General features: G+C 45.2%; 1 protein-coding gene across 2 annotated transcripts; it reads left to right on the top strand.

Moving 5' to 3' along the window:
• The first annotated feature begins 7,348 nt into the window (after positions 1–7,348).
• Positions 7,349–13,778, top strand: LOC123149394 (amino acid transporter AVT1I). 2 transcript variants are annotated; one of them, XM_044569047.1, is made up of 5 exons: positions 7,349–7,563; positions 7,634–7,761; positions 9,131–11,880; positions 12,019–12,626; positions 12,955–13,778. In XM_044569047.1, exons 3-5 carry the CDS (start codon positions 11,805–11,807, stop codon positions 13,468–13,470), a joined length of 1,200 nt encoding a protein of 399 aa, XP_044424982.1. In that variant the 5' UTR covers positions 7,349–7,563; positions 7,634–7,761; positions 9,131–11,804; the 3' UTR covers positions 13,471–13,778. The 2 variants fall into 2 exon arrangements, with proteins under 2 accessions (XP_044424982.1, XP_044424984.1); XM_044569049.1 differs by lacking the exon at positions 7,349–7,563 and having other exon boundaries at positions 7,657–7,761; positions 9,140–11,880.
• Positions 13,779–27,239: the final 13,461 nt, after the last annotated feature.

Below are 27,239 nucleotides of genomic sequence, written 5' to 3' on the forward strand. Positions count from 1 at the left end.
AGGAAATAAAACGGAAATATGCCCGGGGCCAACCTTTGGTCGAGCCAGACGAGGTCAAGAAGCTCCCAACGAGAATGTATGAATTGCATCAATGGTACATGAACATTACCAAGATTTCCGATCGAGAGTCCCTCATGGTGAATGTCAAGAAGGATCATTACCTCCATGAGAAAGTTGTGTCCGTTGAGTATTCAGAACTATTTCAGTTATACAATCAAGACGCACTCGACAAATCTATCGTCAGTTGCTATTGTCTGTAAGTGATTTATTTCTATAATTTAAGTCTCAAGCTAGCTGTAGTGATCATTTTGATCAATCGTTACCTGTAATTATCCTCACTATATTCTTTTCCGTGGTATTATGCAGGATGAAGATGTATGAAATGAAAAAAGGTGAACGCTATGGCATTGGGTTCATTGACCCAAATACCATTAATGAATACACATGGAACTTAGATACATATTATCGAGCAAGTGTAGAGGAAAGCATGCTAGAGTTCTTCAAGCGCCTCAAATACAATGAAGATATACTACTTCCTTACAACTTCCTGTGAGTCACACTGTCTTGTACTACAAATTCTATTTTTGCTTACTAGCTAGCTACATATTTTTGCTTACATATACATGCCCGCTTAATTAAGACATGCAAATGTGTGTGCATGCAGTTTTTACTGGATCTTGTTAATCATTAAAATTGATGAAGGAACAGTTGAAGTACTGGACTCACTACTTAAGAAACAAAGTGACTACACCATCATGAAGGGGATAGTAAATAGGTAATTTCAATCATTATTAACTATATCTCGGCCTATTTAATTAGTTCGTCTTTTCCTGATAACAACTATTTAATAACCCCTTTATTCATTTTCTTTGTCGGCGGGCAGGGCTTGGGCAAAGTTCATCAACGTCACTCCAGGCCAATGGAAACAAAAGGTGAAATGGTATCGACCCAAGGTAAGTAATTAAGTAGTACTAGCTAGCTAGCTGCCATCTCTTTAGTTATCATGCTTGATTAATTATTATCTGATCAAATTCCATTCTCGTAAAGGCCCTGAAGCAGGCGCCGGGGAATGATCTGTGTGGATACTACGTTTGCGAGAACATTCGCATGATGGCGTCCGAAAGGAGCAGATCTCAAAGACAGGAATGGGTACATTTGTTAGAACACTATTCACAATTTTTACACCATTATCTATATCTAGTCACACAACCAATACACATGCATATTGATCTCCTTCTTAACAGTTCAGAGAGGTGCGGGACAAGCTCCTACCAACGGAGCGCATACAAGCAATTCAAGAGGAAATAGCGGGATTTTTGCTCGACCAGGTCACAGATATGAACGGAGAATACTAATACCCGCTACCGCCCCCATGAACCACTTCCAATTGTCATCGTGCTCCGAAGGCACCAATTAGGCTAATGCCACTGGCTCCGAAGGCACCAATTAGGATAAATTGTATATAGCTAGCTAATTATATATATATATATATATACATGTGTGTATGTGTGAATTAATGGTGGTTGTGAGACATTCGATGATATATATATATATATATATATGATCGGTTCTACTCGAAATTCTATTTATATATATGCATAACGTGTACAATATGTAGTATCGTAAAATACTAGTAAACGAAAAAGAATTAAATGGAAAACACAAAATTAAATGAAAAAGAAATCATAAACCCAAAACCCCCCAACCTTTTAATACCGGTTGGTGTCACCAACCGGTACTAAAGGGCTCCCTGCCCCTGGAGCTGGCTCGTGCCACGTGGTTTCCCTTTAGCACCGGTTCGTGCGGAACCCTTTAGTACCAGTTACCGAACCGGCACTAAAGGGCCTTACGAACCAGTGTTATAACCCGGTTCTGCACTAGTGTCTACTTGACTAGCTCGTTAATCAAAGATGGTTATGTTTCCTAACCATAGACATGAGTTGTCATTTGATTAATGGGATCACATCATTAGGAGAATGATGTGATTGACTTGACCCATTCCGTTAGCTTAGCACTTGATCGTTTAGTTTTTTGCTATTGCGTTCTTCATGACTTGTACATGTTACTATGACTATGAGATTATGCAACTCCCGATTACCGGAGGAACACTTTATGTGCTACCAAACGTCACAACGTAATTGGGTGATTATAAAGGTGCTCTACAGGTGTCTCCGATGGTACTTGTTGAGTTGGCATAAATCAAGATTAGGATTTGTCACTCCGATTGTCAAAGAGGTATCTCTGGGCCCACTGGGTAATGCACATCACTATAAGCCTTGCAAGCATTGTAACTAATGAGTTAGTTGCGGGATGATGTATTACGGAACAAGTAAAGAGACTTGCCGGTAACGAGATTGAAGTAGGTATTGAGATACCGACAATCGAATCTCGGGCAAGTAACATACCGATGACAAAGGGAACAACGTATATTGTTATGCGGTTTGACCGATAAAGATCTTCGTAGAATATGTGGGAGCTAATATGAACATCCAGGTTCTGCTATTGGTTATTGACCAGAGACGTGTCTCGGTCATGTCTACATAGTTCTCGAACCCGTAGGGTCCGCACGCTTAAAGTTTGGTGACGATCGGTATTATGAGTTTTTGTGTTTTGATGTACCGAAGGTAGTTCCAAGTCCCGGATATGATCACGGACATGACGAGGAGTCTCGAAATGGTCGAGACGTAAAGATTGATATATTGGACCACTATATTCGGACACTGGAAGTGTTCCGGGTGGTTTCGAAGAAAACCGGAGTGCCGGAGGGTTATCGGAACCCCCCGGGAGAAAGAGTGGGCCTTATGGGCCTTAGTGGAGAGAGAGGGATGGGCTAGGGCAGGCCGCGCGCCCCTTCCCCTCTGGTCCGAATTGGACTAGGAGAGGGGGGGCACCCCCCCTTTCCTTCTCCCCCTTCCTTTCCCCTCCTAATACGAGTAGGAAACAGGGGAATCCTATTCCTACTAGGAGGAGGATTCCTCCTCCTGGCGCGCCCTCTAGGGCCGGCCGGCCTCCCCCCTTTCTCCTTTATATACGAGGGCAGGGGGCACCTCTAGACACACAAGTTGATCTATTGATCTATTCCAGCCGTGTGCGATGCCCCCTCCACCATAATCCACCTCGATTATATCATATGGTGCTCAGGCGAAGCCCTGCGTCGGTAGCATCATCATCACCGTCATCACGCCGTCGTGCTGACGAAACTCTCCCGTGAAGCTCTGCCGAATCGGAATTCGTGGGACGTCGTCGAGCTGAGTGTGTGCTGAACTCGGGGTGCCGTGCGTTCGGTACTTGGATCGATCGGATCGTGAAGACGTACGACTACATCAACCACGTTGTGCTAACGCTTCCGCTTTCGGTGTACGAGGGTACGTGGACACACTCTCCCCTCTTGTTGCTATGCATCACCATGATCATGTATGTGCGTAGGAAATTTTTTGAAATTACTACGTTCCCCAATACTTACGAGGGCCTTTGAAGTTTTGGGGCAGATGCTCGTTTCGTAGAGCCGCCGTTAAACACGGCACACCAAAAGCTCTAGAAGTTACACCCGCCTCAACTGAAGCCTTCGGGTAATCCGGCGCGTGCTGATGAGCCACCAGCTCGGCTTCTCGACGCGTTCTGCCCTGGTCCACCAAATCCTGTGCATTGGCACCATTGCGCGCCGGGTCATGTCCATGAGGTTGGTTACGGCGCTGCTTAGTACTGAGACTGCTGGTGAGTCAATGTGCCTACTGTAGCTCCGGCTTGGACGAGGGGTTGAATGAATCCGGTCACGACTGTAAGAATAAGCCTGCTGCTGTACCAACGCCGTTTGAAGAAGTTCCCTGGCCCTTCGGGTTTCAACCGTTGTCAGTCTCGCCCTCAACTGGCAGAGCCGCCAACTGTGTAGCCCCAACAATCATGTTGTCTAAAGGGGTGGGGTAATGACCTGGGGGCGTCATCGCGTGCTGAGGCGGGGTGTTATTCATATGCAGAGAACCTGTCGCGCGCGGCTGACTCGGCACTCCACCCCCTGGTGCTTCAACCATTCGGTTCGTCACCGGTGGGTTATTGGCCCCGGCTCCAGGGGTGTTGAAGAGGTCCCTTGACTCATAAATTGAGGACAGACGACTCTGATATTTTCTCCTCAAAACTTCATTTGACACGTTCTGATCCACCATGAGCCGGTACGAATCTTCTTGAATCCGCTGTGCTTGGGCACTTAAAACGGCCCGCTCTGCAGCCATCCTAGCGTTTTCCGCTGCCAATTCCGCCTTGGCTTGTGCTATCTCATCACGCAACTTAGCCACTTCTGCCTTGTGCTGCTCCTGGTTGTCTGGGGTTACATCAACCTCCATCAGAGTCGCCAGAGCATCCAACAGATCTATTAAAACTTGAGCCGGCGGGTGCGCTGAACCGCCAGCACCCACTGTCGTTACCGCCGCTGCACTGGAAGTCATGGTCGCGGCGGTTGTCGAACCGAGAACCGACTGGGTGCCCACCATGAAGATCGCCACCCTGTTCGGCAACTCACGGGGGTCCGGAATACTGTCGCCATTGGAACAGCCCTCAAGCCGTCCATCTTCTAGTTGGTACATTGACTTGGTCTCACCCGTGGACGATTCACCATCGGAGTAGATGGCCGTCTCACCGCCAGACACAGAGCCTTCCAATTCAGTTTCATGGATAAATCCAACAAAGGCATGCTTCACGACGGGCTGAACCTGGGCGGGTCGTGCACGCTGAGCCGTCTCGACGATGTCGATGCAGATGTCCGTCTCAGGGCCCGATTCGCCGATCTTGCCGATGAATACGTGGATTCAGCCGAAGGGGACCCGGTACCCGTACTCAATTGAGTCGGCCTCGGGGGCCCAGCCCGTGTCGTCGATGTAGAGCTTGCCGCGACAACTCTTGGTCATCCGGCCCACGGCGTATCCCTTGATCCCTTTGAAGTTGCCCTTCAAGAACTCAAAACCACCGTGCGTTGGCCCCACGGTGGGCGCCAACTGTTGTGGAATTGTCACAGCAGATGTCCTCGTAGAATGACTTAGTTGTGGAGCCATTATGACGAGGTTAGCTTGAAGGGGTTAAATGGGAAAAAGGACACGATGAGTTTATACTGGTTCGGCCCCTTGCGGTGAAGGTAAAAGCCTAATCCAGTTTGAGGTGGTATCGCTAGGGTTTCGATTACCAGGGAGCGAATACACTTTGTCTGGCTTTCGATCTGTTGTTTCTTGCCCTAAGTCGCTACCGGGTCGTCCCTTTATATACATGGGTTGACACCCTGCGGCCTACAGAGTCCCGGTCGGCTCATACAAATGTGTCCGGCTCGATGACTTATCTTACATGCCTTACAATACAAGTCATACATACATGGCGGTTTTACACTCACGGACCTTAAGCCGCCTTCGGGCTTGGGCCTTTTAACAAGCCTGTCTTATGAACCACCATCTTCAATATACTCTTGGGCTTCAAGGAGATGAACCGCCATTGGGATAATCCGGCCCCTCCTAGGTGGGTCATATCCAATAGCCATATCCCCAACAGAATTTGTCTAGCTTTAATAGCAATACTAGTAGATACCCTGTACGTTGCAGGGGTAATTGAGCAAAACAATTCTTTAGGAATAACAACATAAAAAATTATACCTCAAACATGAAGGGAAAATAATCGTTTAGATTAAGCGCATAGCGTTGTTCTATAGTGGACACATAACAAAGAAATAAATATGTCTCAGTTGTTGAAATTTTGCACGTACATCTTGGCAATGATTAAACATTATTCTCGAGTTAAGAATCTTTTTTACCACCCTTTTCCCTTTTCACCATTTGGTATGAAGGTTATAAAAATATATTCCTCTGTTAGATCACTAAAGTAACGATCTAAAAAAGTCTTATATTAGTTAACATAAGGAGTACAAAGGAGAAAATAGCTAGACCTAATCATGCTAACCTCAACCTGGGAGTGCGTTTAAATCCAGAGGTGCCAAGGGCAGATTGGATACTTGAGGGCCACAACCACATTATCTAAAACATTCAAATAATGTAAGCAAATTTATCTTCACTTTCTCCCGATTTCTTGCCTAAACATTGTAGTAATTACGAGAGGGAGGTTGTCAGAGTTTCATACATCACGTAAAAATTAAAACACTATCAACATAGTATTTGTGAAAATCTTCCTCTCATATTTTCTTTGGTTGCTACTTTTTTTAGAATAACTTCGACTCCTACTCATGTCTCCTCGCGGCGACCATATATCGCATTCCGTGAGGTGGAAGGGATCTCTCGCTGAATGCGCCGGCCCATATTTTATTGCCTAAACATTGTAGTAATTACGAGAGGGAGGTTGTCCGAGTTTCATATATCACGTGAAAATTAAAACACTACCAACATAGTATTTGTGAAAATCTTCCTCTCATATTTTCTTTGGTTGCTTCTGTTTTTTAGAATAACTTCGACTCCTACTCATATCTCCTCGCGGCGACTATATATCGCATTCCGTGAGGTGGAAGGGATCTCTCCCTGAATGCGCCGGCCCACTTCACGCTCATTTAAGGTAAAAGGGAAGGGAGAACGAGGGATCGATCCCTGGTTCCCATGCAAGAGCAAGCGTACGTAGCCACCACGCCATGCTACTGTTCACGCTAGGCAAAGTGAGGTGCTTCCTACTTGAACCGAGTCAAGCCGGGTTTTCTCTGTTTTTCTTTATTCTCCGGGTTTTTTCATTTGTTTCTTCAGTTTTTTTCCTTTTCCTTTTCCTTCGGTTTATTTTGTTTCTTTGTTGGTTTTCATTTTTTTGGGTTTTCTTTGTTTCTTTTTGTTTTTCATTCTACATTCTTATATACATGATCAACATTTTTTCAAAGACTTGTTCAACATTTGCATATATATTATCAACATTTTTTCAAATAGGTGTTCAACATTTTTTAAATACTCGTTTAACATTGTTTAAATACATGATCAACATTTTTTATACGACAACAAATATGATGTGGTTGTTACTCGAAAAAAAAAGTGACGTGGCTGAGCTGACGGGCCTCTCAAATACGGGTGTTAGGTCCCTCCCAATGCTCCATCTTTTACAGGTGCTAAGCCTTTCACGTAGGCAAAAAATCTGACGTGGCAAATCATTTAAGAGAAGAGAGATGAGTGTGATGACCCCAGAAAGAAACAATGCTAAGCACGTGAACCTAGGCAAAACATTAAAGGAAGGAAGCCCACCAATACATGTAGAGCTTTAGTTGCTAAATCATTAAATAAAGTAAGCTTAGCAACAATAAGCTAAGCATCTATGCATTGGAGAGTGCAGTTGCTAAGCTATTTAATGTGTTTAGTACCCCATCTAAACACCCATGCATTGGCAGCAGCCTTATCTGTCTCCGCGACTTTTCTCAAAAATAAACTATAAAAAAATCTGTCTCCGCGGCTGAGCGAATGACCTCCGGCACAGTGGCGGTCGCGGCGTTTCACGGGGAGCCATAGAAGCCGCGACTGCGGCGGTGCGGCCGCCACAGAGCCCCTCGCCCCCCTCTCCCTCCCAGAACACCAGGATGCCTCGGAGCGCCTGCCCCTCACACTGCCTCCGGTGAGTTCATGTGTGGCCAACGCTTGGTTTTGTCCTCTGCGCCCTGACTCCTTTCGCCCGTGCGTTTCAGGTTTCGAGTCGGGATGGCGCCGCTGGCCGACGGCGCCGTGCGGCCATCGTCCGCGCCGTGGGTATTTCAGGCGAGGGCACATCGGGGAAGCGATGCCGGAGCCGGAGCTGCTGGGCGCCAACTGAACTGTAAGTGACTGCCACTGCCTAACTGGTACGAATTCAGTTCGTTGGCTGGACGGGCCATCAGAGTGCTGTCCCGTACCAGCGCAATTCCTCACCTGATTTTAGTGCCGATGCACAATGTGTGGATGGGCGTCTTGGCATGTTAGGGTGGATTAAAAATCTGAGAGGAACTGGCGAGAATTCGGACAGAGAGTGAACTGTCGGCGACAGTGGGAGGCACACACAGGGTGACAGATTTCACTTGCACTTGGGTTGGGCTGGGGAGCACACCAGCATGTGCTTGCTGAGTAGGTGCGCATTCATGCTTCTATTCGCTTTGACTTTCACCTTTAAGTTTTCCTCTGAAATATATTGGGACTTTCGTGGTCTGCCATGACCAGGATAATTCTGAAAACTTCTCCATCAAAGCTTATTGTATAATAATGTTGTTCGAAGTCGGCCAACAGAACCGTGATTTGCTTCTATTATCCGAGACTCCCCCCACCCCCCAATAGAAAAAATAACAGATGGATAGTCTTCAAAGGGGGGCTTATTCAATTCTCCAAGAACATATTGTATTTGACACAACCACGTTCTGAAAGCACTACACCTACCTCGAAAGAAAAAGAAAAAACACCACACCCAACTGCACAGACATAACATTCTGGAATCTGGAACACGAGGTTTTATTGTAAGAATTTGTGCAGGAGTCATATTTTCCCTGCAAAGCTCATGTGAAGTCCGTGCACTCTATATAGGCCCTAAATGAAAGCTTGTTCAAATTTGGCTAACAGAATCGTGTGATTTGTGTCTGTTATTATAGACTCCACCTGCCCACCAGAAAAAAACACAAAGGGATGGTCTTCGGAGGGGACTTTATCATACAGAAAGAACCACACTTGACTATTTATTTGAATCAGTACAGAAGCGATCTTGAAGTATTCTTGGTTTTGATGCTCTTTTCTGTTTCTTCCCAAACATAATATTCTGGAATCTGGAACACGAGGTTTTGTTGTGGAATTTCTGCGGGCGTCATATTATTCTCAACAAAGTTGATGTGAAGTTTCTGCACTCTATTTAGGCCCTAAATGTTGGAAATGTAGGCCGAAAACACACGCAAAGCTACTTACCTTCGAGAAAAAAAAGCTAATATTCTACTGCTTTGCACCTAGCATCTTCGGCTACAGGTCTGGTAACTTTACCATTAAAGGATATCTAATCATGATCACCTCTTTGCTGCTACAGCCTCCATCAACTTTGGCTAGCTTTCATTGCTTTATTTCTATTATCTTGTTAGCACATTCATTTTAAGAAACTGAGCACATTTTTCATGTCTTGTGCTATTTCTTTTGAGGAACACTCTTCATTTACCCTCTCTTTGATATGCCTCTAGCTTTCACAGAGAGCTGATTTATATTGATGACAACTCTGGTGGCTGGATATCTCTGGGAGTGGCAACTTTTTTTGCCATCTGCAGGTCTGCATCCTTCCTTTATAAAGGGAACTATCCTGTAATATTAGTAAATGTAACCAAGTTCTACTTCCATTGCCAGACAGAAATTATATGCAATGGGAATGCTGAATGAAATTGCTTGCAACTGTTTTTTTTAACATAATTTATATGTTTTCTTTAATGCAACACAAATGCATGCTGTAGCTTTTAGCTATGACCAAAGTGATACTGAGCTGATACGTGTGGAAGTACGCAACTGACACTTGTGACAATGGAGATTTACTTTTAGAATCTGGAGGAGGATACATGGTGGACCACCCGAAGCAACTTTAACAGGTTGAGAAGACTCAAGAGGATACCATGAGGGAGACCACTGTGTCATCTCTTGTGTTACCTCACCGGAGTGCCCTGGAACCGATCAATTTCATATCTAAGAATTATGCTATGTGTTTGCTGATGCTCCGCTCTTCATTTCTAAGAACAGATAACTCAGTATATGTTAATTGATACATCCTTTGGATGAACGATACTTGGAAAACTGACTGGTTCCCTATTCCACGCTCCAATGGCGAGAAGTGCATGATACAATGTTCCAAGAATATTAACAAAATTCATGGATGTAAATGTAATGCATAAAAATGCTAAAATTTGATGTCAAATTCATCCTGATATCAAGGACCAGAAAAGACATTCATTCTTACACTCTTCATTTATGCCAAGACTGTCAACTTGTCTTTCTTGTATCTTGAATTCTTGATGTCAAGAACGAATATGATACTGATCCTCTGGAATTTTGGAACATTGTATCGTGATACTTTATGGAACTTTTCACAACAACGACGTGGTCCCCCCTGGACACAAAATGCTTATTCCTTACATTTTCGTGGGACTGGTTGGTGTTTTACTTTTGGCACAAAACTTGTATTTGTCATTGTTAAAGAATTAAAAGAGAATGTTTTTTCAAGTGCTCATGTTTGTGATCTTTCAGTCAATGTGCTTTATATACTTGGCCTGGCACCTTTGAAGAGCACACCCATGTGGCTTAAATACTAAGCGGTTCCTTTTTCAGCTGCTTTGATTTAAATAATGCAGTTGAACCACAAAGAGTGAAATTCTTATGATTGCGGAAAACATATGTTATATTATTTTGGCACTCATTATTTGATATGATCCCACCAGATGTAGAATAGGCAAATTTAGTGGAGAGGTGATGTTTTATGGATTAGCTAGGGCTAGCTGCAACAAGGTAGCAGAAAGCTTTATGGTTGGCACATTTTCTGGGTGCAACAAACTTTTGTTATCGTCAGAATGGAGACATCACATAGTGGGAAGTGTCATTATTTTTCAAAAGATGAGGTTCTGGCCGCATATACAGTCTTGTGCCATCATTCTGCTTGGTGCAGGTACGTAATGATTTGAATGAAGCACATAGTGCTTCATAATTATGCTTATTATTATTCAAACTTCTACAATTTACTCATGTTGGAACATATTTTTATTCTGCAAGGTTTGTATATGTGCTCTGAGCAGTCTTAACATGCTCCCTCTTACTCCCTGTTTTCACATGAGAGGTAAGAGTATATAATACATGACTGGGAATTGGACCCAGGCCTCCCAGCTGTGCACACCATGTTCCCACCACACCCCAACTGACAAGGGTTCCATACTGGCAGTAACTAATATATATTGACTAAATATTTATTATTTTCAGAATTTAGTCATTATATACGTTGATTTATAATTTACTGTTCTGGGTTTATTCACATTATTTGTTAGGTAACAGTTTCCCTCTAGAACATTGCTTGGCTGTTGAGTATGTATATGTTTTCACTCTCTGTAATGAATAATTTGTATATACCCCCTCCGTTCATAGATATAAGATGTTTTAACCTTTTTCTGAATCGGATGTATATATAGACATATTTTAGTGTGTTTATTCACTCATTTCGGTCCGTATGTAGTCCATATTGAATTATCCAAAACATCTTATATTTGTGAAGGAGGGAGTGGTTTCTAGCTAACCGGGTTTTCTACCTCTGTTATCTTCGAATTCATGGATATACACTACGGTGGGGTGATAATAATTGAATATTTTTCTTGCATCCTGACATCACACAAATTTTGCGCGTGCAATCATGAAAGAAGAAAGTACTAGCCTACCTTTAAAGATATTTGGATTGTATAATCCAAGGAAAAGAGCAATAGACTGCACAGAATCATGTGTTCAGAAGTCTTGGTCCTATAAATATCCTAGTTATTAACATGTGTTCAGAAGACGGAGCAACTTCACATGCTTTTTGCATGGCTGCTGCATGCATTTTTGATGGGCGTCTTTCCTTCCTTAATCTCTGGGGCATGTATCCTTAGATCCCCAGCCTCTTGTACATATCTGTTAGTGAGAAATCGAACATACATTGTACAGATCCGCTTTGCCGCCCTTGCAACTCCAGTCAGTGCTTTTTTTGCATTTTTTTTCTCCCTTCTTTTTGAGAGATGGACATCTAGTCAGTTATCACAAGAAAGTGCTCTGCTAATGCCAACTTCATGCACCACCCTTGTCTTTAAAAGGCAAGGTAATGAACACAGTCTAGTCCAACAGCACTACTAGTTTGTGATGGACACCAGTACTCCTCGAAAGTCTGGGACGAGCTTCCTCAAAACTTGCTTCAATGGAGTTAACGCCCTCTCAGGTTTCTTCCATTCTTTCTCTGTTTTTGTTCAAGCATGAGACTGGAGAAGTCATACTATATCTATTTACTTACTCCTGTGCCGCCTCATATGTCCTCTTTAACCTTGCTAATTTGCAGTATTAACTTTCTATCTTGCAGGGGTTGGAATATTATCGATTCCTTATGCATTGTCTCAAGGAGGATGGTTGAGCGTGCTTATGTTCACAACCATAGCAATAATCTGCTTCTACACTGGGATTCTCCTGCAGAGATGCATAGATTCAAGCTCACTTGTTAAGACCTATCCTGATATAGGTGAACTGGCTTTTGGCCGGAAAGGAAGAATCATAGTAGCAATATTCATGTACCTGGAGCTGTACCTTGTGGCAATCGATTTCATGATATTGGAAGGTGATAACTTGGAGAAATTATTTCCAAGCGTCGACTTCCATGTTGCTGGGCTCAAGATTGGAGGCAAGCAAGGGTTTGTTCTGATTTTCAGCCTGTTGGTTCTGCCAACGACATGGTTTCGGAGCTTAAGTGCGCTTGCGTACGTCTCTGTTGGAGGAATCGTGGCCTCCGTCATTCTCATCGCGTCTGTTATCTGGGTAGGAGCATTTGATGGTGTTGGTTTCCACGAGAGAGGCGTGCTTGTCCACTGGGCTGGTATTCCAACTGCCATGAGCCTATACTCATTCTGTTTCAGCGGCCATGCAGTTTTCCCCATGATATACACTGGAATGAGCAACAGAAAGATGTTCCCAACAGTAAGTAAAGCAGAAACCCTTTCACCGATCTTTTGTGTTCTTTGACCAATAAGCAAATATAACTTTTGTGTGGCAGGTTAGTACTTGTTTGTTGGAAACCACGACCAATCCTAGCCTCCCCCAACTATTATGGTTAAATCTTGCTTTACATGCTCCAAGTCAATGCAAAATAGTATAACCTTTTTGACTGATAGGATAAAATACATGTTGTAGCAGCACTCCGATTCTGGAAACTGGAATCCTGTCAAAACTTTCCCATTACATAAAGCTGCAGTACCAAGGAATCACGTTTGTGCTTAACCCCTCTTCTCCCTTTTCCCAATTTCAGGTGCTGCTCCTCTGCTTCATCATCTGCACTCTCAGCTATGGGCTGATGGGCGTCGTCGGGTACCTGATGTACGGCGAGTCACTGAAGTCCCAGGTGACGCTGAACCTCCCATCGAGGAACCTGAGCTCCAGCATCGCCATCTACACCACGCTGATCAATCCGTTCACCAAGTTCGCGCTGCTGGTCACTCCGATAGCGGAGGCGATCGAGGACACCCTCCACGTCGGCAAGAACAAGGCCGTGAGCGTCTCCATCAGGACGTCGCTGGTCGTCAGCACGACCATCATGGCGCTCGTCGTGCCCTACTTCGCCTACGCCGTCGCGCTCACCGGCTCATTCCTGAGCGGCACCGCCACGATGCTGCTCCCATGTGCCTGCTACCTGAAGATCAGGTCCAGGACCTGCAGGAAGGTGGGGTTCGAGCAGGTGGTCTGCGTGGGCATCATCGTCGTCGGGGTAGGGCTTGTGGTCGTTGGCACCTCCAGTTCGCTGAAGCAGATCATCCAGAGCTTGTGAAATGCATGATGAGCATGGATGTGGATGAACAACCATATGCAGTGGAGCCTATTCTAGTATGGCGCAATCATGCTTGTACTCTGTAGTCTGTACCTATGTTCTGGCAAGATATAGATAGGAATTTAGCTTACATAGGACTGAATAGGAATAATCCCTAAGATGTGTAGTATTGAGACTTACTCCCTTCGTTATATAAGAGTGTTTTTGACATTACACTAGTGTAAAAACGCTCTTATATTATGGGACAGAGGGAGTACTTCAGAAGAAACTGCTTGTACCTATCATGTTATAAACATTATTCAAATGTATGTATAGCCTGATGTCTAGCTAGTGGCTGTTTCTTGCTGCTGCTCATGGTCAGCAGAGTTTCAGCCTTTTTCTTGCAGATAAGAAAAGTCTGCTGTTCCAACATTTTTATGTTGTATAACTGCGAATTCTTCGCACCTCAAAGCACCCAGACCGCGACGATAAGGATATTGGATTATTGGTGCGCATTCAGGTATGTCGACACACACACGCTGAAGTGGAATGAGGCAGTGCTCGTGGCTTTCCTGAAGTTATCTGCTCTTCCTGAAGTTATCTGGTCTGCCCATATGTTGATGCATTGATATACTGCCTACCAATACATGACATACCCAAAGAAGTACACAATATTAACGAGAAACAGAGTTACAATCTGCAGGCATAAGGCATGCGATATGCGACAGCGTCAGGAGCGTCTTGCAACCACAGGAGGGTCTTGAGATGTTTGTATGTTAGTAGGTTTTCGCCGCGTGGTGGATACCTCGAGCTTGAGCATCCACAGCGGGTTTCCTGCTAATGCTCCAACTAGCTCGTCCCTTTCCCGCTCCCTTATCTCTGTTAGTTTTAGTTCCCTTGCTGTGTCTGAACTACTATATATACTGGAATATTCCCATTAAGTGATTAATGGAAAGGGTTGTGAGCCCGGCTGAAAAAAAAGGTCCGTGCGAAGCTTCGTTCTACCACGTTAGCTAACAAAATCTGCAATTTTATTTTGATTAAGCACAAGTTTCATTGCTAACTTCTCCCTATCTCCACTAAGGATGTCACGGCCCAAGCACAAAGGTGGGACGGACACTCAGATCAACTAGATGATACCCCGTGCGTTGTAGCGGGAACGGTAGATACACATCAATATAGATACATTCAAAACAAATATGTACTCCCTTCGGTTCAAATTATAAGATGTTTTGGATATTTTAATATGAACTACTCTCACTGTTCCCAAATATAAGTCTTTTTAGAGATTCCAACAAGTGACTACATACGAAGCAAAATAAGTGAACCTACACTTTAAAATATGTCTACATACATTCGTATGTTGTAGTCCATTTTAAATGTCTAAAAGGACTTATATTTAGAAACGGGGGGAGTATATACAAGCTAAAATGAGTGAATCTATACACTGAAACATGTCCAGATACATTCAATTTAGAATAAACATCTTATATTTCGTAATGGAGGGAGTAGAATATTGAGTAGGAGAGACCGAGTGCACAGAAGCTCCCACACATGGTGGAGTCTGGGCAGGGATTATAGGAACCTAGTCTTATCCCTGCGAAGTGCAATATAGAGAGGCTGGTTTAACACAGAAAATTGTACGTAAAACCATTTGCTACGAGCCTCATGGATTGTCGCGGATGTAAAATGAATCCCGCTCAGAAGAAGACTCAAAGACAAAGGAAATGACACCAAGCATCCAGATAAAAAAGTGGTTTAAATACCTGTAAAACTATCGCTCACTCTTATAAGTTGTCGTGATCCCTAGCACTCCATATGAAGAACCATCCTCATGAATGTGAGTTTTATGTTATCTATAGACGAACGGAAAGTTTGGTTAAAATCTTAGAATCGATACATCTAACCACACGAACTAATTTGGAACAAAATTAACCATAAAATGACCATCTTTAAGTTAGTGACTATGTATGACAAAAGAAAAATGTGGAATGACTTGAAGTATTATACCAAAACTAAGTGACACAATATTTTACAGTAAAACTAATTGAAGTGTGTTTCTAGTGTGAAGCACGGCATATCCTAAAGCATTGGGCAACTGCATTGAACCCTAAATCTGCAGACAACATCTAGAACAAATAAGTGGAAAAAGTTCTCACCTCAGTTCCGGAGTCCGACAAATAAATAATGGATATGTCACCTTTGCCAAAAAGTTCAATATGTATTTAAAAGATGTTCAGCATATATTACGAAAATATTCACCATATATTAAAAATATCAGTTAGTATTTGAAAGTGTTCACTGTATATTAGAGAAATGTTCACGTATACTAAGAAAATGTTAAAAATTTCAAAAGAAATTTGGATTTTTTTTAAAAAGAACTATGTTCCAAAATTTCAAAAAGTTATTCTTATTGTTCAAACAAGTCTGCATTTTAATATTTAAAACTGACTAAAAACGCTGTACAAGTGGTCTCTCACCCAGGCACAGTTTAGGAAATGCGGCCTGCACTGTCTGCTGTTAGCCGGCCCACATGGTACAGTAGCTCCTTGTCTTTTAGTTTCTTTAGATTTAAAAAAAAAGGGTTTTAAGTTGTAAAATCTGTATCAATTCCATCCACACCTCCAAATGAGATGAGTTCTGTATGAAAGTTGCTCAGAATTTTATCTAGAGTTCAAAAATGTCACTTTCACCTATGTTTAAAAATGTTTAACTTGCCATTTTAATTAAATTGCATGAATGGCTTTGCTAAAGGGTTAAACTCATAACTAAATCATCATATCTTGGAATTATACAGATAATATATGCATGTTAGCAGTGGCGGAGCTTACTGAGGGCCAAAGGGGGCCATGGCCCCCCTATCATTTTTTTACATAAACACATCTTTTTTTAGAACCATGGATACAACTAGGCCATGGTAAGAATACTCTCGTCTCTCATTACATGTTTAGCATCAACTCGGACATTAGCATTCATACTAAAATCACCGGATCGTGCGCCAGCTTGTTCTTGCTTTTGCTTATGATAATAAACGCATCATATTTAACACTATTGCGAGAACATCATAATAAACACATCATATTTAACACTACTTGAGCCAAATTTAACATAATACACTAGATTAGCCCCCTCAATTCTATTTAAGACTCATTGTGCCTCCTCTCAAATTGCATTAAAACTCTGCCACTGCAGTTAGTCGAAAAATGTGTAGGATATGTTTATGACATTGTCTTTTCTTGATCTTCAGGGCGTGCGTGAGTGGTGTGCAATGGAGAGAATAATGATTTGTCTGCTCTGGATCCTCCTCGCCGTGTTGGCTGCTCTGGCCCCAGCTATCCGGCGGCAGTGACCAACGACAACAGTGTGATGCTTCTACCCGCCGGCCCGTCGCCAACGTTTATGACTTAGTGGGGTTCTTGGCATCGCACATGCCTGACGACGCTTGGATCTCCAAAATCAAGATTTCTTCAAACTTCGTGTTCACTCACTTCCACGAATTCGTTACTCTCTGGGCCACCTTTCACGACTTTCACTCAGTGCGGATACCAAAGATGATATTGTTTGAAAGCACACCATGTTGGGGAACGCAGTATTTCAAAAAAATTCCTACGAACACGCAAGATCTATCTAGGAGATGCATAGCAACGAGTGAGGAGAGTGTGTCTACGTACCCTCATAGACCGAAAGCGGAAGCGTTGAGTAACACGGTTGATGTAGTCGAACGTCTTCGCGATCCAACCGATCAAGTACCGAACGCACGACACCTCCGCGATCTGCACACGTTCAGCTCAGTGACGTCCCTCGAACTCTAGATCCAGTTGAGGCTGAGGGAGAGTTTCTTCAGCACGACGGCGTGTTGACGGCGATGATGAAGTTACCGACGCGAGGCTTCACCTAAGCACCACGACAAATATGACCGAGGTGGACAACTGTGGAGGGGGGCACCACACACGGCTAAGAAAACAACTTGTGTGTCTATGGGGTGCCCCACTCCCCCATATATAAAGAAGGGGAGGAGGGGGTCGGCCGGCCTCAAGGGGCGCGCCCCAAGGGGGGGATCCTACTCCTACTAGGAGTAGGTTCCCCCCTTTCCTAGTCCAACAAGGAGGGGAAGGAAGGAGGGGGCGCCGCCCCCACCCCTTGTCCAATTCAGACTGGGGGGGGGGGGCGCCACCTCCTGCTCGGCCCTCTCTCCTCTAAGGCCCATGGTGGCCCATTAACTTCTCGGGCCGGGGGGGGGGGTCCGGTAACCCTCCGGCACTCCGGTTTTATCCAAAACCATCCGGAACACTTCCGATGTCCGAGTAACATGGTCCAATATATCAATCTCTATGTCTCGACCATTTTGAGACTCGTCGTCATGTCCGTGATCTCAGTCGGGACTCCAAACAACCTTCGGTACATCAAATCACATAACTCATAATACAAATCGTCATCGAACGTTAAGCGTGCGGACCCTATGGGTTCGAGAACTATGTAGACATGACCGAGACACATCTCCGGTCAACAACCAATAGCGGAACCTGGATGCTCATATTGGTTCCTACATATTCTATGAAGATCTTTATCAATCAAACCGCATAACAACATATGTTGTTCCCTTTGCCATCGGTATGTTACTTGCCCGAGATTCGATCGTCGGTATCATCATACCTAGTTCAATCTCGTTACCGGCTAGTCTCTTTACTCGTTCTGTAATGCATCATCCCACAACTAACTCATTAGTCACATTGCTTGCAAGGCTTATAGTGATGTGCATTACCGAGAGGGCCCAGAGATACCTCTCCGACAATCGGAGTGACAAATCCTAATATCGATCTATGCCAACTCAACAAACACCATCGGAGACACCTATAGAGCATCTTTATAATCATCCAGTTACGTTGTGACGTTTGATAGCACAGTAAGTGTTCCTTCGGTATTCGGGAGTTGCATAATCTCATAGTCATAGGAACATGTATAAGTTATGGAGAAAGAAATAGCAACAAACTAAACGATCATAGTGCTAAGCTAACGGATGAGTCTTGTCCATCACATCATTCTCTAATGATGTGATCCCGTTTATCAAATGACAACACATGTCCATGGCTAGGAAACTTAACCATCTTTGATTAACGAGCTAGTCTAGTAGAGGCATACTAGGGACACTCTGTTTGTCTATGTATTCACACATGTACTAAGTTTCTGGTTAATACAATTCTAGCGTGAATAATAAACATTTATCATGATATAAGGAAATATAAATAACAACTTTATTATTGCCTCTAGGGCATATTTCCTTTACACTGGTAATGGTTCCTACTCCGTGACTTCGACCTACAAAACCAAATTCCATGTCACCATTTGCTCCCCCATGGAATGCATGGTTTGAAAGGCTTCGGCGCCTCCCAAGGTCAAATTCTTCAGTTGGCCTTCCATTTAAAATAGGATTTGGACCACAGATCGGTTGGACAAGCGTGGATGGCCAAATTGTGGCCCTTGTCCCTTATCCAAGAGCGAACAAGAATTCGTTGAGCACCTTTTATACAAGTGTCTATACACAATTAGACTTTGGGGCATGATCAATGAGTGGCTCCAGCCTGGACACCTCGACACCTCCTCATGGCATCTCATCCGCTCTGTTGAAGATTGGTAGGTCGGCCTTTTCAACACCAATATCCCAAACCTCAAGACGATGGCCACACTCACAATGCTTACGCCGTGGTCTATCTAGAATGAGAGAAATGCGCGGGTCTTTCGCCACAAGAGTGCCCCTCCGGCAGTCCTCCTCCGCAACATCAAAACCAAGGCAACTGCATGGGTTACCGTCAGCGCAAAAAAGTTGGGAAAAACCATGTTGGAGAGTAATGCCACTTGTAGGCCCTGTTCGGTACGTAGGAAAATCGAAGAAAAACCACGGGAAACTTATTCCTATGGAATCGCCACAGGAAACCCCGTTTGGTACAAAGGAACACGTCCTTTCCAATCCGGTGGAAAGTCCCATGAACCAGCGTTTTCAGAGGAAAAAAAGAATCTACCCAAAGCGCTTGTTTTCGCGTATGCCCGAGGAATGGAAGAGAAAAGCTGCGGCAAGGCATGCAACTGGACCCACACTGTATTTGATCTGTGTACAATTTGGTCCCACACGCGCAAGAAATTGAACTGTGGTTGATCATTTTTAATATTTAAAATATACTGACGGGGACCCACATCGATTGATTTCCTATGGTCACTTTTCCTCTGTCTCGAACACCAACTCTGCATGCAGGTGCTTCCGATTTCTTTCCTGTGCTTTGCAGCTGCATTCCTCTCCATTTCCAGCGTTTATCTCCAATACTATGTTTTCCCTTTCTTTGACCCGAACATGCCTGTAGTGTCGGTGTGTTGTAACACAAATAAACAACTTCTATTCTCTCTTAATTAATCGATGATGCAAACCTTTTGCCTCCATTTTAAAAAAACTCTGATCTTACACAAATTTGGATAAAATAGCCAGTCTTGCAGTTATTACAGACTTTAAGCAAATAACATGTTCTTATTACATCCATAGTCCAAAAGATATTCATCATGACCAACTAGCTAGCTTTGCACTTCCCCCCTCCCATAGATGTTGGTTACAAGGTTACTCATCATCACTCACTCCCTAGCTATCCATGTAAAAATTGCGTTATACTCTCTCCGTTACAAAATACTTGAACTAAAACCACCACAAGTTCTGATACTATATCTCCCACTTGTGAGTAACACTTCGTTGTTGAATCTCCGGATCTACATAACATAACATTCCAATGATTGTTACAGTGCATAAATTTCTTTACTTGGTAGATGTACAATATTAGAGCGGTGACCGTACGCTAACGTTATAGCCGCAGATCACAAACCAGTAACTTGCAACTTGTGCACGACAACAACAAAAAACTTACAGGAGATCAATTATTTTAAATTTTCAGTTTCAGTAATTAAGGAGCATGAGCTGGAAGATTCTGTTTTTCTCTTGCCACTCGAGCTGGAAGAGACTATCGGCATGCACCTCTGTCCATTAGACTACAGCTGCGAGAGAACTAATGCCGCTTGCTCCAGCCGTGAATTTCTGTTTCAAAACGGACGGCGCTTGCGACATGTTGGATTCACCTATATATATTGCTTCCTTCGTCTCATAATATAAAAGAGTTTTTAACACTACACTCTTGTGCTGAACTGAACAGTGCTGTCTCAGAACAGGTAAACAAGTAAGAGTATTTTTGCTGTGTTGTCTGTTGTTGTGCATGTGAACGCCAATTGGACAAACAAAGAGTGCGTGAGCAAGCAGAGAGCAGCTAAGTCTAGTTAGTAATTAAGGTGCATGCACGCTGCGAAAACTATTCTATACTGCCAGTCTGTCACTGTCGTTTCCTGCGAAATGCATAATGTATTCATCTTTATTTGTTAACTTCAACTGGTCACCGTTTACACTTCTCTAGATTGACACATGCAGAGCCAGGTCTCCTATGGGTGAGTATGAATATTCTTGTAACCGATTAAAAGTAATCCCTTGTCGTCATCATGCAGAACGGATACTCAACGGCATCAAGAGCTGGATAATCCATAGTCGTGCAAAAGATTTCCCATCAGATTTTCTGTTCATCTAAAAATATCAAGCACATACAGTCTAGCAACCCGAGTTCAATTTTTAGAATTGACAGGTGATGCACAGGGGTTTTCCTCCATTTATTGAGGATCAAGCTTGGTGTGTGGTGGAATCTCTTATCAAGAAATATCTTGATACTCATTTTTAAAAAAAATCTGAGGACCATGTTTATTTTGGTACTTATACTAAAATGGCCGTATGCATCCTTGGTTGGTGCAGAGGTTGGGAAGTGAAAATCTCTCCCATTTTTTTAAGGTTTTGCCTGCATAGACGATGCGGCCGCCCGACGACCTGTGGCCGACTCATGAATCGCCAACGCCCGTCCAAGATACCGCCGTCAAGTCCGGCGCCGACGAAGTCGTCCTCGGCGCGTCCTCGCGGGGGTCTGCGGCGGCGGATCCGCCTCCCAATCACGCGGCGGTGCCATCTGGGGGAGGGGCTAATCCAGAAACTTCGGCGGCAGCGGATCTCGATGGCAAGTCAGATGGCGAGATCGGGCGAGGGTTGTCGCAATGGAGGCAGTGGCAGGCCCAATTTGCTCTTGAGACAGATCCCAATATCTGGATCATGGGGCGTCTTACTCCATCCTCAAAATGGATGGTCTTACTGGATTTGGAGAATGACATCTCAGCTGGGGATTACCTCCCGGACCCAAATCCATCTCAGCTGGGGATTACCTCCCGGACGGAGATCAGATTGAGGTAGGATTTCGATTTTCATTAGATATCTATGTTATGGTTGTTGGTCAATGTGTGCAGGCTGATCGGATCACGGCGGTGGACCTGGTTGATCTGACGAACACAACGAACACCACAAGTCGGGACCGACTGGGAGGACGATTCTGGGTTCTAATCGACAGTGATGAAGAAGAGGAGGGTGTGATCGAACAGGCCAAGCAGATGCCAATGTTTACGCCGGGACCGGAGAGGATCGCCGGAATCTTCAACAGAGCGGCCTCGATCCAAAGCTCCAGTTTTGAAGAAAATGGTTAAACCTTGGATTGGTCCGGTTCCTAAGGTATCTTGCGCACCTATTACATTGTCAGATTATTTTCCGGATTCTTGGACGTTAGTCACTAGAAAAAAGAAAGGCAAGAAAGGGAAGAAATTGAGGCCGGCGCCGCAACGATCGCCGGTGGCGTCCTCGGTGTGCGTGATTGAAGCGGCCAGGAAGGCACGTTTGAACTCGCTGCTGGGCTTCGATGTGAACGCAGAAACGACAACGGTCGTGGGCTCTCTGGAAGTAGGGCATGTGGCCCAGCCAGAGGCCCAAGCCGGGTCGGTCGTTCCTGCTTTGTGCATGCATGTAACGCCGAGGCCCGAGCCAATTCACGTTGTTTCAGCTAGGGTTTTTCGATCGCCAGGCTTCCCTTCGCTCGGGCCGGGCAAGGCGACTAGGATCTACTTCGCCGGCACGATGGCCGGCCGCGGAGCTCCTCCTCCCACCCCTGGCCCGGTCTTGGTGGTGCTCATCCACCTCCCGCGAGGCAGCCGCCGCCCGCCAAGCATACCCCGACAACCGCCGCTGGGTCTGGCCATGGCGCTCCAGCAGCTCCGCCACCTACCGCTGTCGGTCGGGGCGCCCTGGGTGCAGCCGCTGTGGCCAGTGCCAGCCGTGGCGCTCCGCCTGCTGTCAGCCGTGGCGCTTCGCCTGCTGTCCGGGCTGGTGGTGCCGGCCGCGGCGTCCTGTCTGCTGGTGGGGTAGGCGCTCCGCTTGCTGTCGGTCGTGGCGCTCCGCCTGCTGTCCGGGCTGCTGGTACCGAACGCGCCGACCTGCCTGCTCGGGCTAACGCGCGTCAGTCGAAGGAACCGCTGCATCAACCGGCAGCCAAGGCACCGGCCCTAGGAAGGGGTTGTGGTGTGCAAGGGTGTGGTGGTTACAGTGCGTACAACAGAGATGGGGAGAATTATAATCGCTACAGACAGTGGGGAGATGATGGATATGATGCTTATGGTGAGGGAATACACCGTGGATCTTCATCCAGTGGCGGCCGTGGATATGACCGATATAATGATGAGGACACCGGACATTTTCAAGGTCCGCCCGGTAATTTTGTTGAAGGTGTTGCCGGACCCAGGGATCGATTCCGAGGTGGATACCGTCGCGGTGGGAGAGGGAGACGCCCACCACCGCCCCGACACTACCCACCGCCACCACCGCCTACTATGGATATGGCTTCTAGGGAGGAGCTTGACCACGTAGTGGCTGAGGTGGGAGACTCATCCACGCTACCCGCAGCGACAATGGACGCGGTTAGGGCTTTGGCAGTAGTGCAGGTTCCGGTGAAGTCTGGAGGGACCAAATCTAGGGGGGCACGTCTGACAAAGGGTCGGAGAAAGCGGAGGGAGAAAAACTTTCTAAGTGGGCGATTAAGAAGAAAAAGTTGCCTTGCTATAGATGTGGTGAACCGGGTCATTTCGTGGCAGGGTGTACGAATGAGCTTTGTGACTATTGCCTCCGCTCCCAGCATGTGACCGAGGACTGACCTCTCCTTTCCGGTCCTAAGCCTGACATTAACATTTTTGGGGTCTGCTGTAAGGAGTTGATGTTTTTTGAGACACCAGAGGTGGACCCTCTACCACAGATGGTTGAGAGTTCCTTCCCGGCAGTTATCAGAGTTACTAATGGAAAGTTGACCGAGGCTCAGATCGTGAGACAACTACGTGATTTAGTGCCAGGTAATTATTAGTGGCACCTGGAGCAGTTAGAAGGCCAGTCTTATAAGGTAGACTTTCCCACTAAAGAGGATCAGATGCATTTTCTTAAGTGGGGTTTATGTAGAGTTACGAGCACAAACATTGTTATCGCTTTCGATGAGTGGAAGCAGGAGGAACTTGAGGGTACACCTTTGGAGAAGGTGTGGGTTCGTTTCTATGGCGTGCCACCTAAATATGTAAAACATTTTCTGATTGCTTGGAGTTTGGGTGGTTTGATTGGTAAGACAGAAAAGGTTGACATGCCATTCACTCGCGCACAAAAAATTGCGAGGTTATTGGTCAGTGTTGTGAGTGTTGAGCATATAACAGATGTGGTCAGATGGACACATGCTGGAGTCACTTATGTCTTAGAGCTTGAGATCAAGGATACTGCAGTTTCCGAGGATGGGGATGGGACACAAGACATGGATACGACTGAGGGTGGCGGCGCGCCCGGGAATCAGGATAAGGGGGCCGATGATACACTGCCGGAGTCGGATAAGGGGCCTACTACATAGCCAGATAAGGTAGCCAGTTCTACCAAAGAGGCACCCCGTCCACTACTCTGATGAACACACTTCGCTTTGGTTCATTTGCACCAGGGTCCGCTCCTAGTCGGTTATGGAGCACCAGGGTCGAGGCAGTGACCCGACAAATCTTGAGCTGCCACTAGTGTTGAGTCTAGTAGGTGATGTGACAACCGCGGAGTCTACACCCGATGCAAGGGTGGACCCTGATGGGTTGGCCGCGGGTTTGGGGGGTCGTGGGTAGGAAGCCCATCACACCCAGATACCAGAGCCTGACTTTGCTTCGGCGGGAGGGGTGCCTAGACAGGAGGTCTACGACGTTCTTCCCACTTCGACGTCTCCGGTCGAGCTGGGGGTGAGGTGCGGGAAGGAGCCCCATGCTATAACCCCTCCACAGGACCGCACCATCCATAGTGGCGAGCCGGGGTGAGATGCAGGAAGGAGTCCCGTGTCGTAACCCCTCCGCGGGATTGCGCCGAGCAGGTTGGCCGAGGGACGACGATTTCTGCTGGTGATAGGAGGGACGGGACCAGTGAGCAGGCGTCTCCACGGTCCTCCTCCCCCTTGACATCTACAGTGGAGGTCCGCTCCACCACACCCTACCCTCCTTCACTGACGATAAGGAAGGGGCGTGGGAGTCCTGACCGCACCCCTCGCGAGAGGACCACGGAGGAGCTCATCGCTTTTGGCGGGATTGCGGATCCAATGTCGGCTGGCTGGCGTGTCAGCAACCGGATCCAGGGACAACCGGATGCGGACGACCTGCAACTAGCGCGTGCCAAGAGGGCCGCCATGCTTCGTCATGCCGAGACTACTGCAGGTACGTCCTTTGATAGAAGTTGTTCAATTTTACACTTCTCTAAGAATGAAATAGTTGATAAGGCAAACGACTTAGGAATTTCTTTGGGATCAAATGAAACCGAGGTCGTCAAATCCGTTAATGATCTTTTAGACTTGGAAGTGGAGAGGGCTTCTGAGATCATTCGTAATCTTGCTTCTATCCAACCTATGAATGAAAATGACATGAATAATTTAGGAATTAATGATCTTGCAAATATATGTAATAATCGGTTTCCTAGTGTCGAGGCTGAGGATGAGGAGGATGTTGAGAACACAGATACGGTAGAGCCTCTCTTGATGGATGAGGCAGTGTCTGTCATAGATAATACTATCGTCCCGCGGGGTGTTGAGGAGAAGCCCAAACGACCCTGGAAGCGGAAAATTTATCCTACTTCGGCAGTACGCAGAAGTGCTAGAGTTAAGCTTAAGAAAAAAAATTCATGATGACTTATGAAAGGACTCTTTTGGAATAGCAGAGGTCTAGCAGACTTGGCTAAACAAAGATTCTTAGCAGAGACAACGTTAGAGCATCACTTAGATTTTGTTGCACTTTTGGAAATTGGACACGATAATTTCACATCCCAATTCCTTCAAACCCTCTCCAATGGTATCGATTTTGACTAGCACATTCTACCTCCTAGAGGAAGATCCGGCGGGATTTTACTAGGAGTACGGTGTGAGACGTTAGAGGTGCTTAATGTGGTGCAGGGAGACTTTTCGGTTAAAGTCAGGGTGAGATCAAAATTGGATGGGTTCCGATGGTCGCTAGTTGCGGTATATGGGGCAGCGCAACCTGAATTTAAACCTGATTTTCTGGCCGATTTAGTGCGGATTTGTGGAGATGAAAATCTGCCACTACTAGTCGGGGGGGATTTTAATATCATTAGGAGAAGAGAAGAAAAGAATAATGATAATTTTGATGGACGTTGGTCTATGATGTTTAACATGACTATCAAGAGCCTCAATTTGAGAGAAATTGAGCTCACCGGTAGACAGTTTACATCGGCCAACTCGTTACCTGTTCTGACTTATGAAAAGCTGGATAGGGTACTTGCTAGTGTGGAGTGGGAACAAAAATATCCGTTGGTGTCGGTTCATGCGATGCAGAGAGCGATCTCGGATCATACACCACTCTTTTTAGATTCGGGAGAGGCTACCCATGTTGCAAATAAAAATATCTTCTCCTTCGAGCAAAGCTGGTTTGAGCAAGAAGGATTTATGGAGATGATTGCACGCGAATGGGCTAAGCCGGTTATGGGAAGGACACATGTCGAGAGATGGCAGAATAAGATTAGACACCTCCGACAATTTCTGAGAGGATGGGCCAAAAATGAGAGTGGGATTTATAAACAGAAAAAAGAATGTCTAACCCAACTCATTGAGGCACTAGATGTAAAGGCTGAAACCACTCTCCTTTCTGTTAATGAGCATCGAACCAAGTCTAAGGTTGAGCAAGGCCTACGTGCTCTCCTGAGAGAGGAGGAGCTCAAGTGGGCATTGCGTGCGAAAACGCTTAAGGTTGTCCAAGGGGACGACAACACACAGTTCTTCCATATGGTTGCAAATGGTAAACATAGGAAGAAGAAGATCATACAGCTTGAACAGGACGAGGGGACAATAGTGGGGCATGAAAATCTGAAAGCGTATATTTCCAACTATTATAAAAGACTATTTGGACCCCGAAATACATCCACGGTGTCTCTTGATGAGTCTGTTATTGATGATATATGATAACCCACAAGTATAGAGGATCGCAACAGTTTTCGAGGGTAGAGTATTCAACCCAAATTTGTTGATTCGACACAAGGGGAGCCAAAGAATATTCTCAAGTATTAGCAGCTGAGTTGTCAATTCAACCACACCTGAAAACTTAATATCTGCAGCAAAGTGTTTAGTAGCAAAGTAATATAATAGTAGTGATAAGGATAGCAAAAGGTAACAATAGTAAAAGCAATGTTTTTGGTATTTTGTAGTGATGATAGCAATAGCAACGGAAAAGTAAATAAGCGAAGAACAATATATGGAAAACTCGTAGGCAATGGATCAGTGATGGAGAATTATGCCGGATGCGGTTCATCATGTAACAGTCATAACCTAGGGTGACACAGAACTAGCTCCAGT

This window comes from Triticum aestivum, chromosome 7A (genome assembly GCF_018294505.1).
Source record: "Triticum aestivum cultivar Chinese Spring chromosome 7A, IWGSC CS RefSeq v2.1, whole genome shotgun sequence".
Classification (NCBI taxonomy): domain Eukaryota; kingdom Viridiplantae; phylum Streptophyta; class Magnoliopsida; order Poales; family Poaceae; genus Triticum; species Triticum aestivum.

What these genes read in the sequence shown, in the direction of transcription:
- LOC123149394 (XM_044569047.1), top strand. Translation starts at nt 11,805, where the DNA reads ATGGACACCAGTACTCCTCGAAAGTCTGGGACGAGCTTCCTCAAAACT. An exon ending in TGGAGTTAACGCCCTCTCAG is followed by an intron (nt 11,881 to 12,018) that starts GTTTCTTCCATT and finishes TCTATCTTGCAG; the next exon opens with GGGTTGGAATATTATCGATT. An exon ending in ACAGAAAGATGTTCCCAACA is followed by an intron (nt 12,627 to 12,954) that starts GTAAGTAAAGCA and finishes TCCCAATTTCAG; the next exon opens with GTGCTGCTCCTCTGCTTCAT.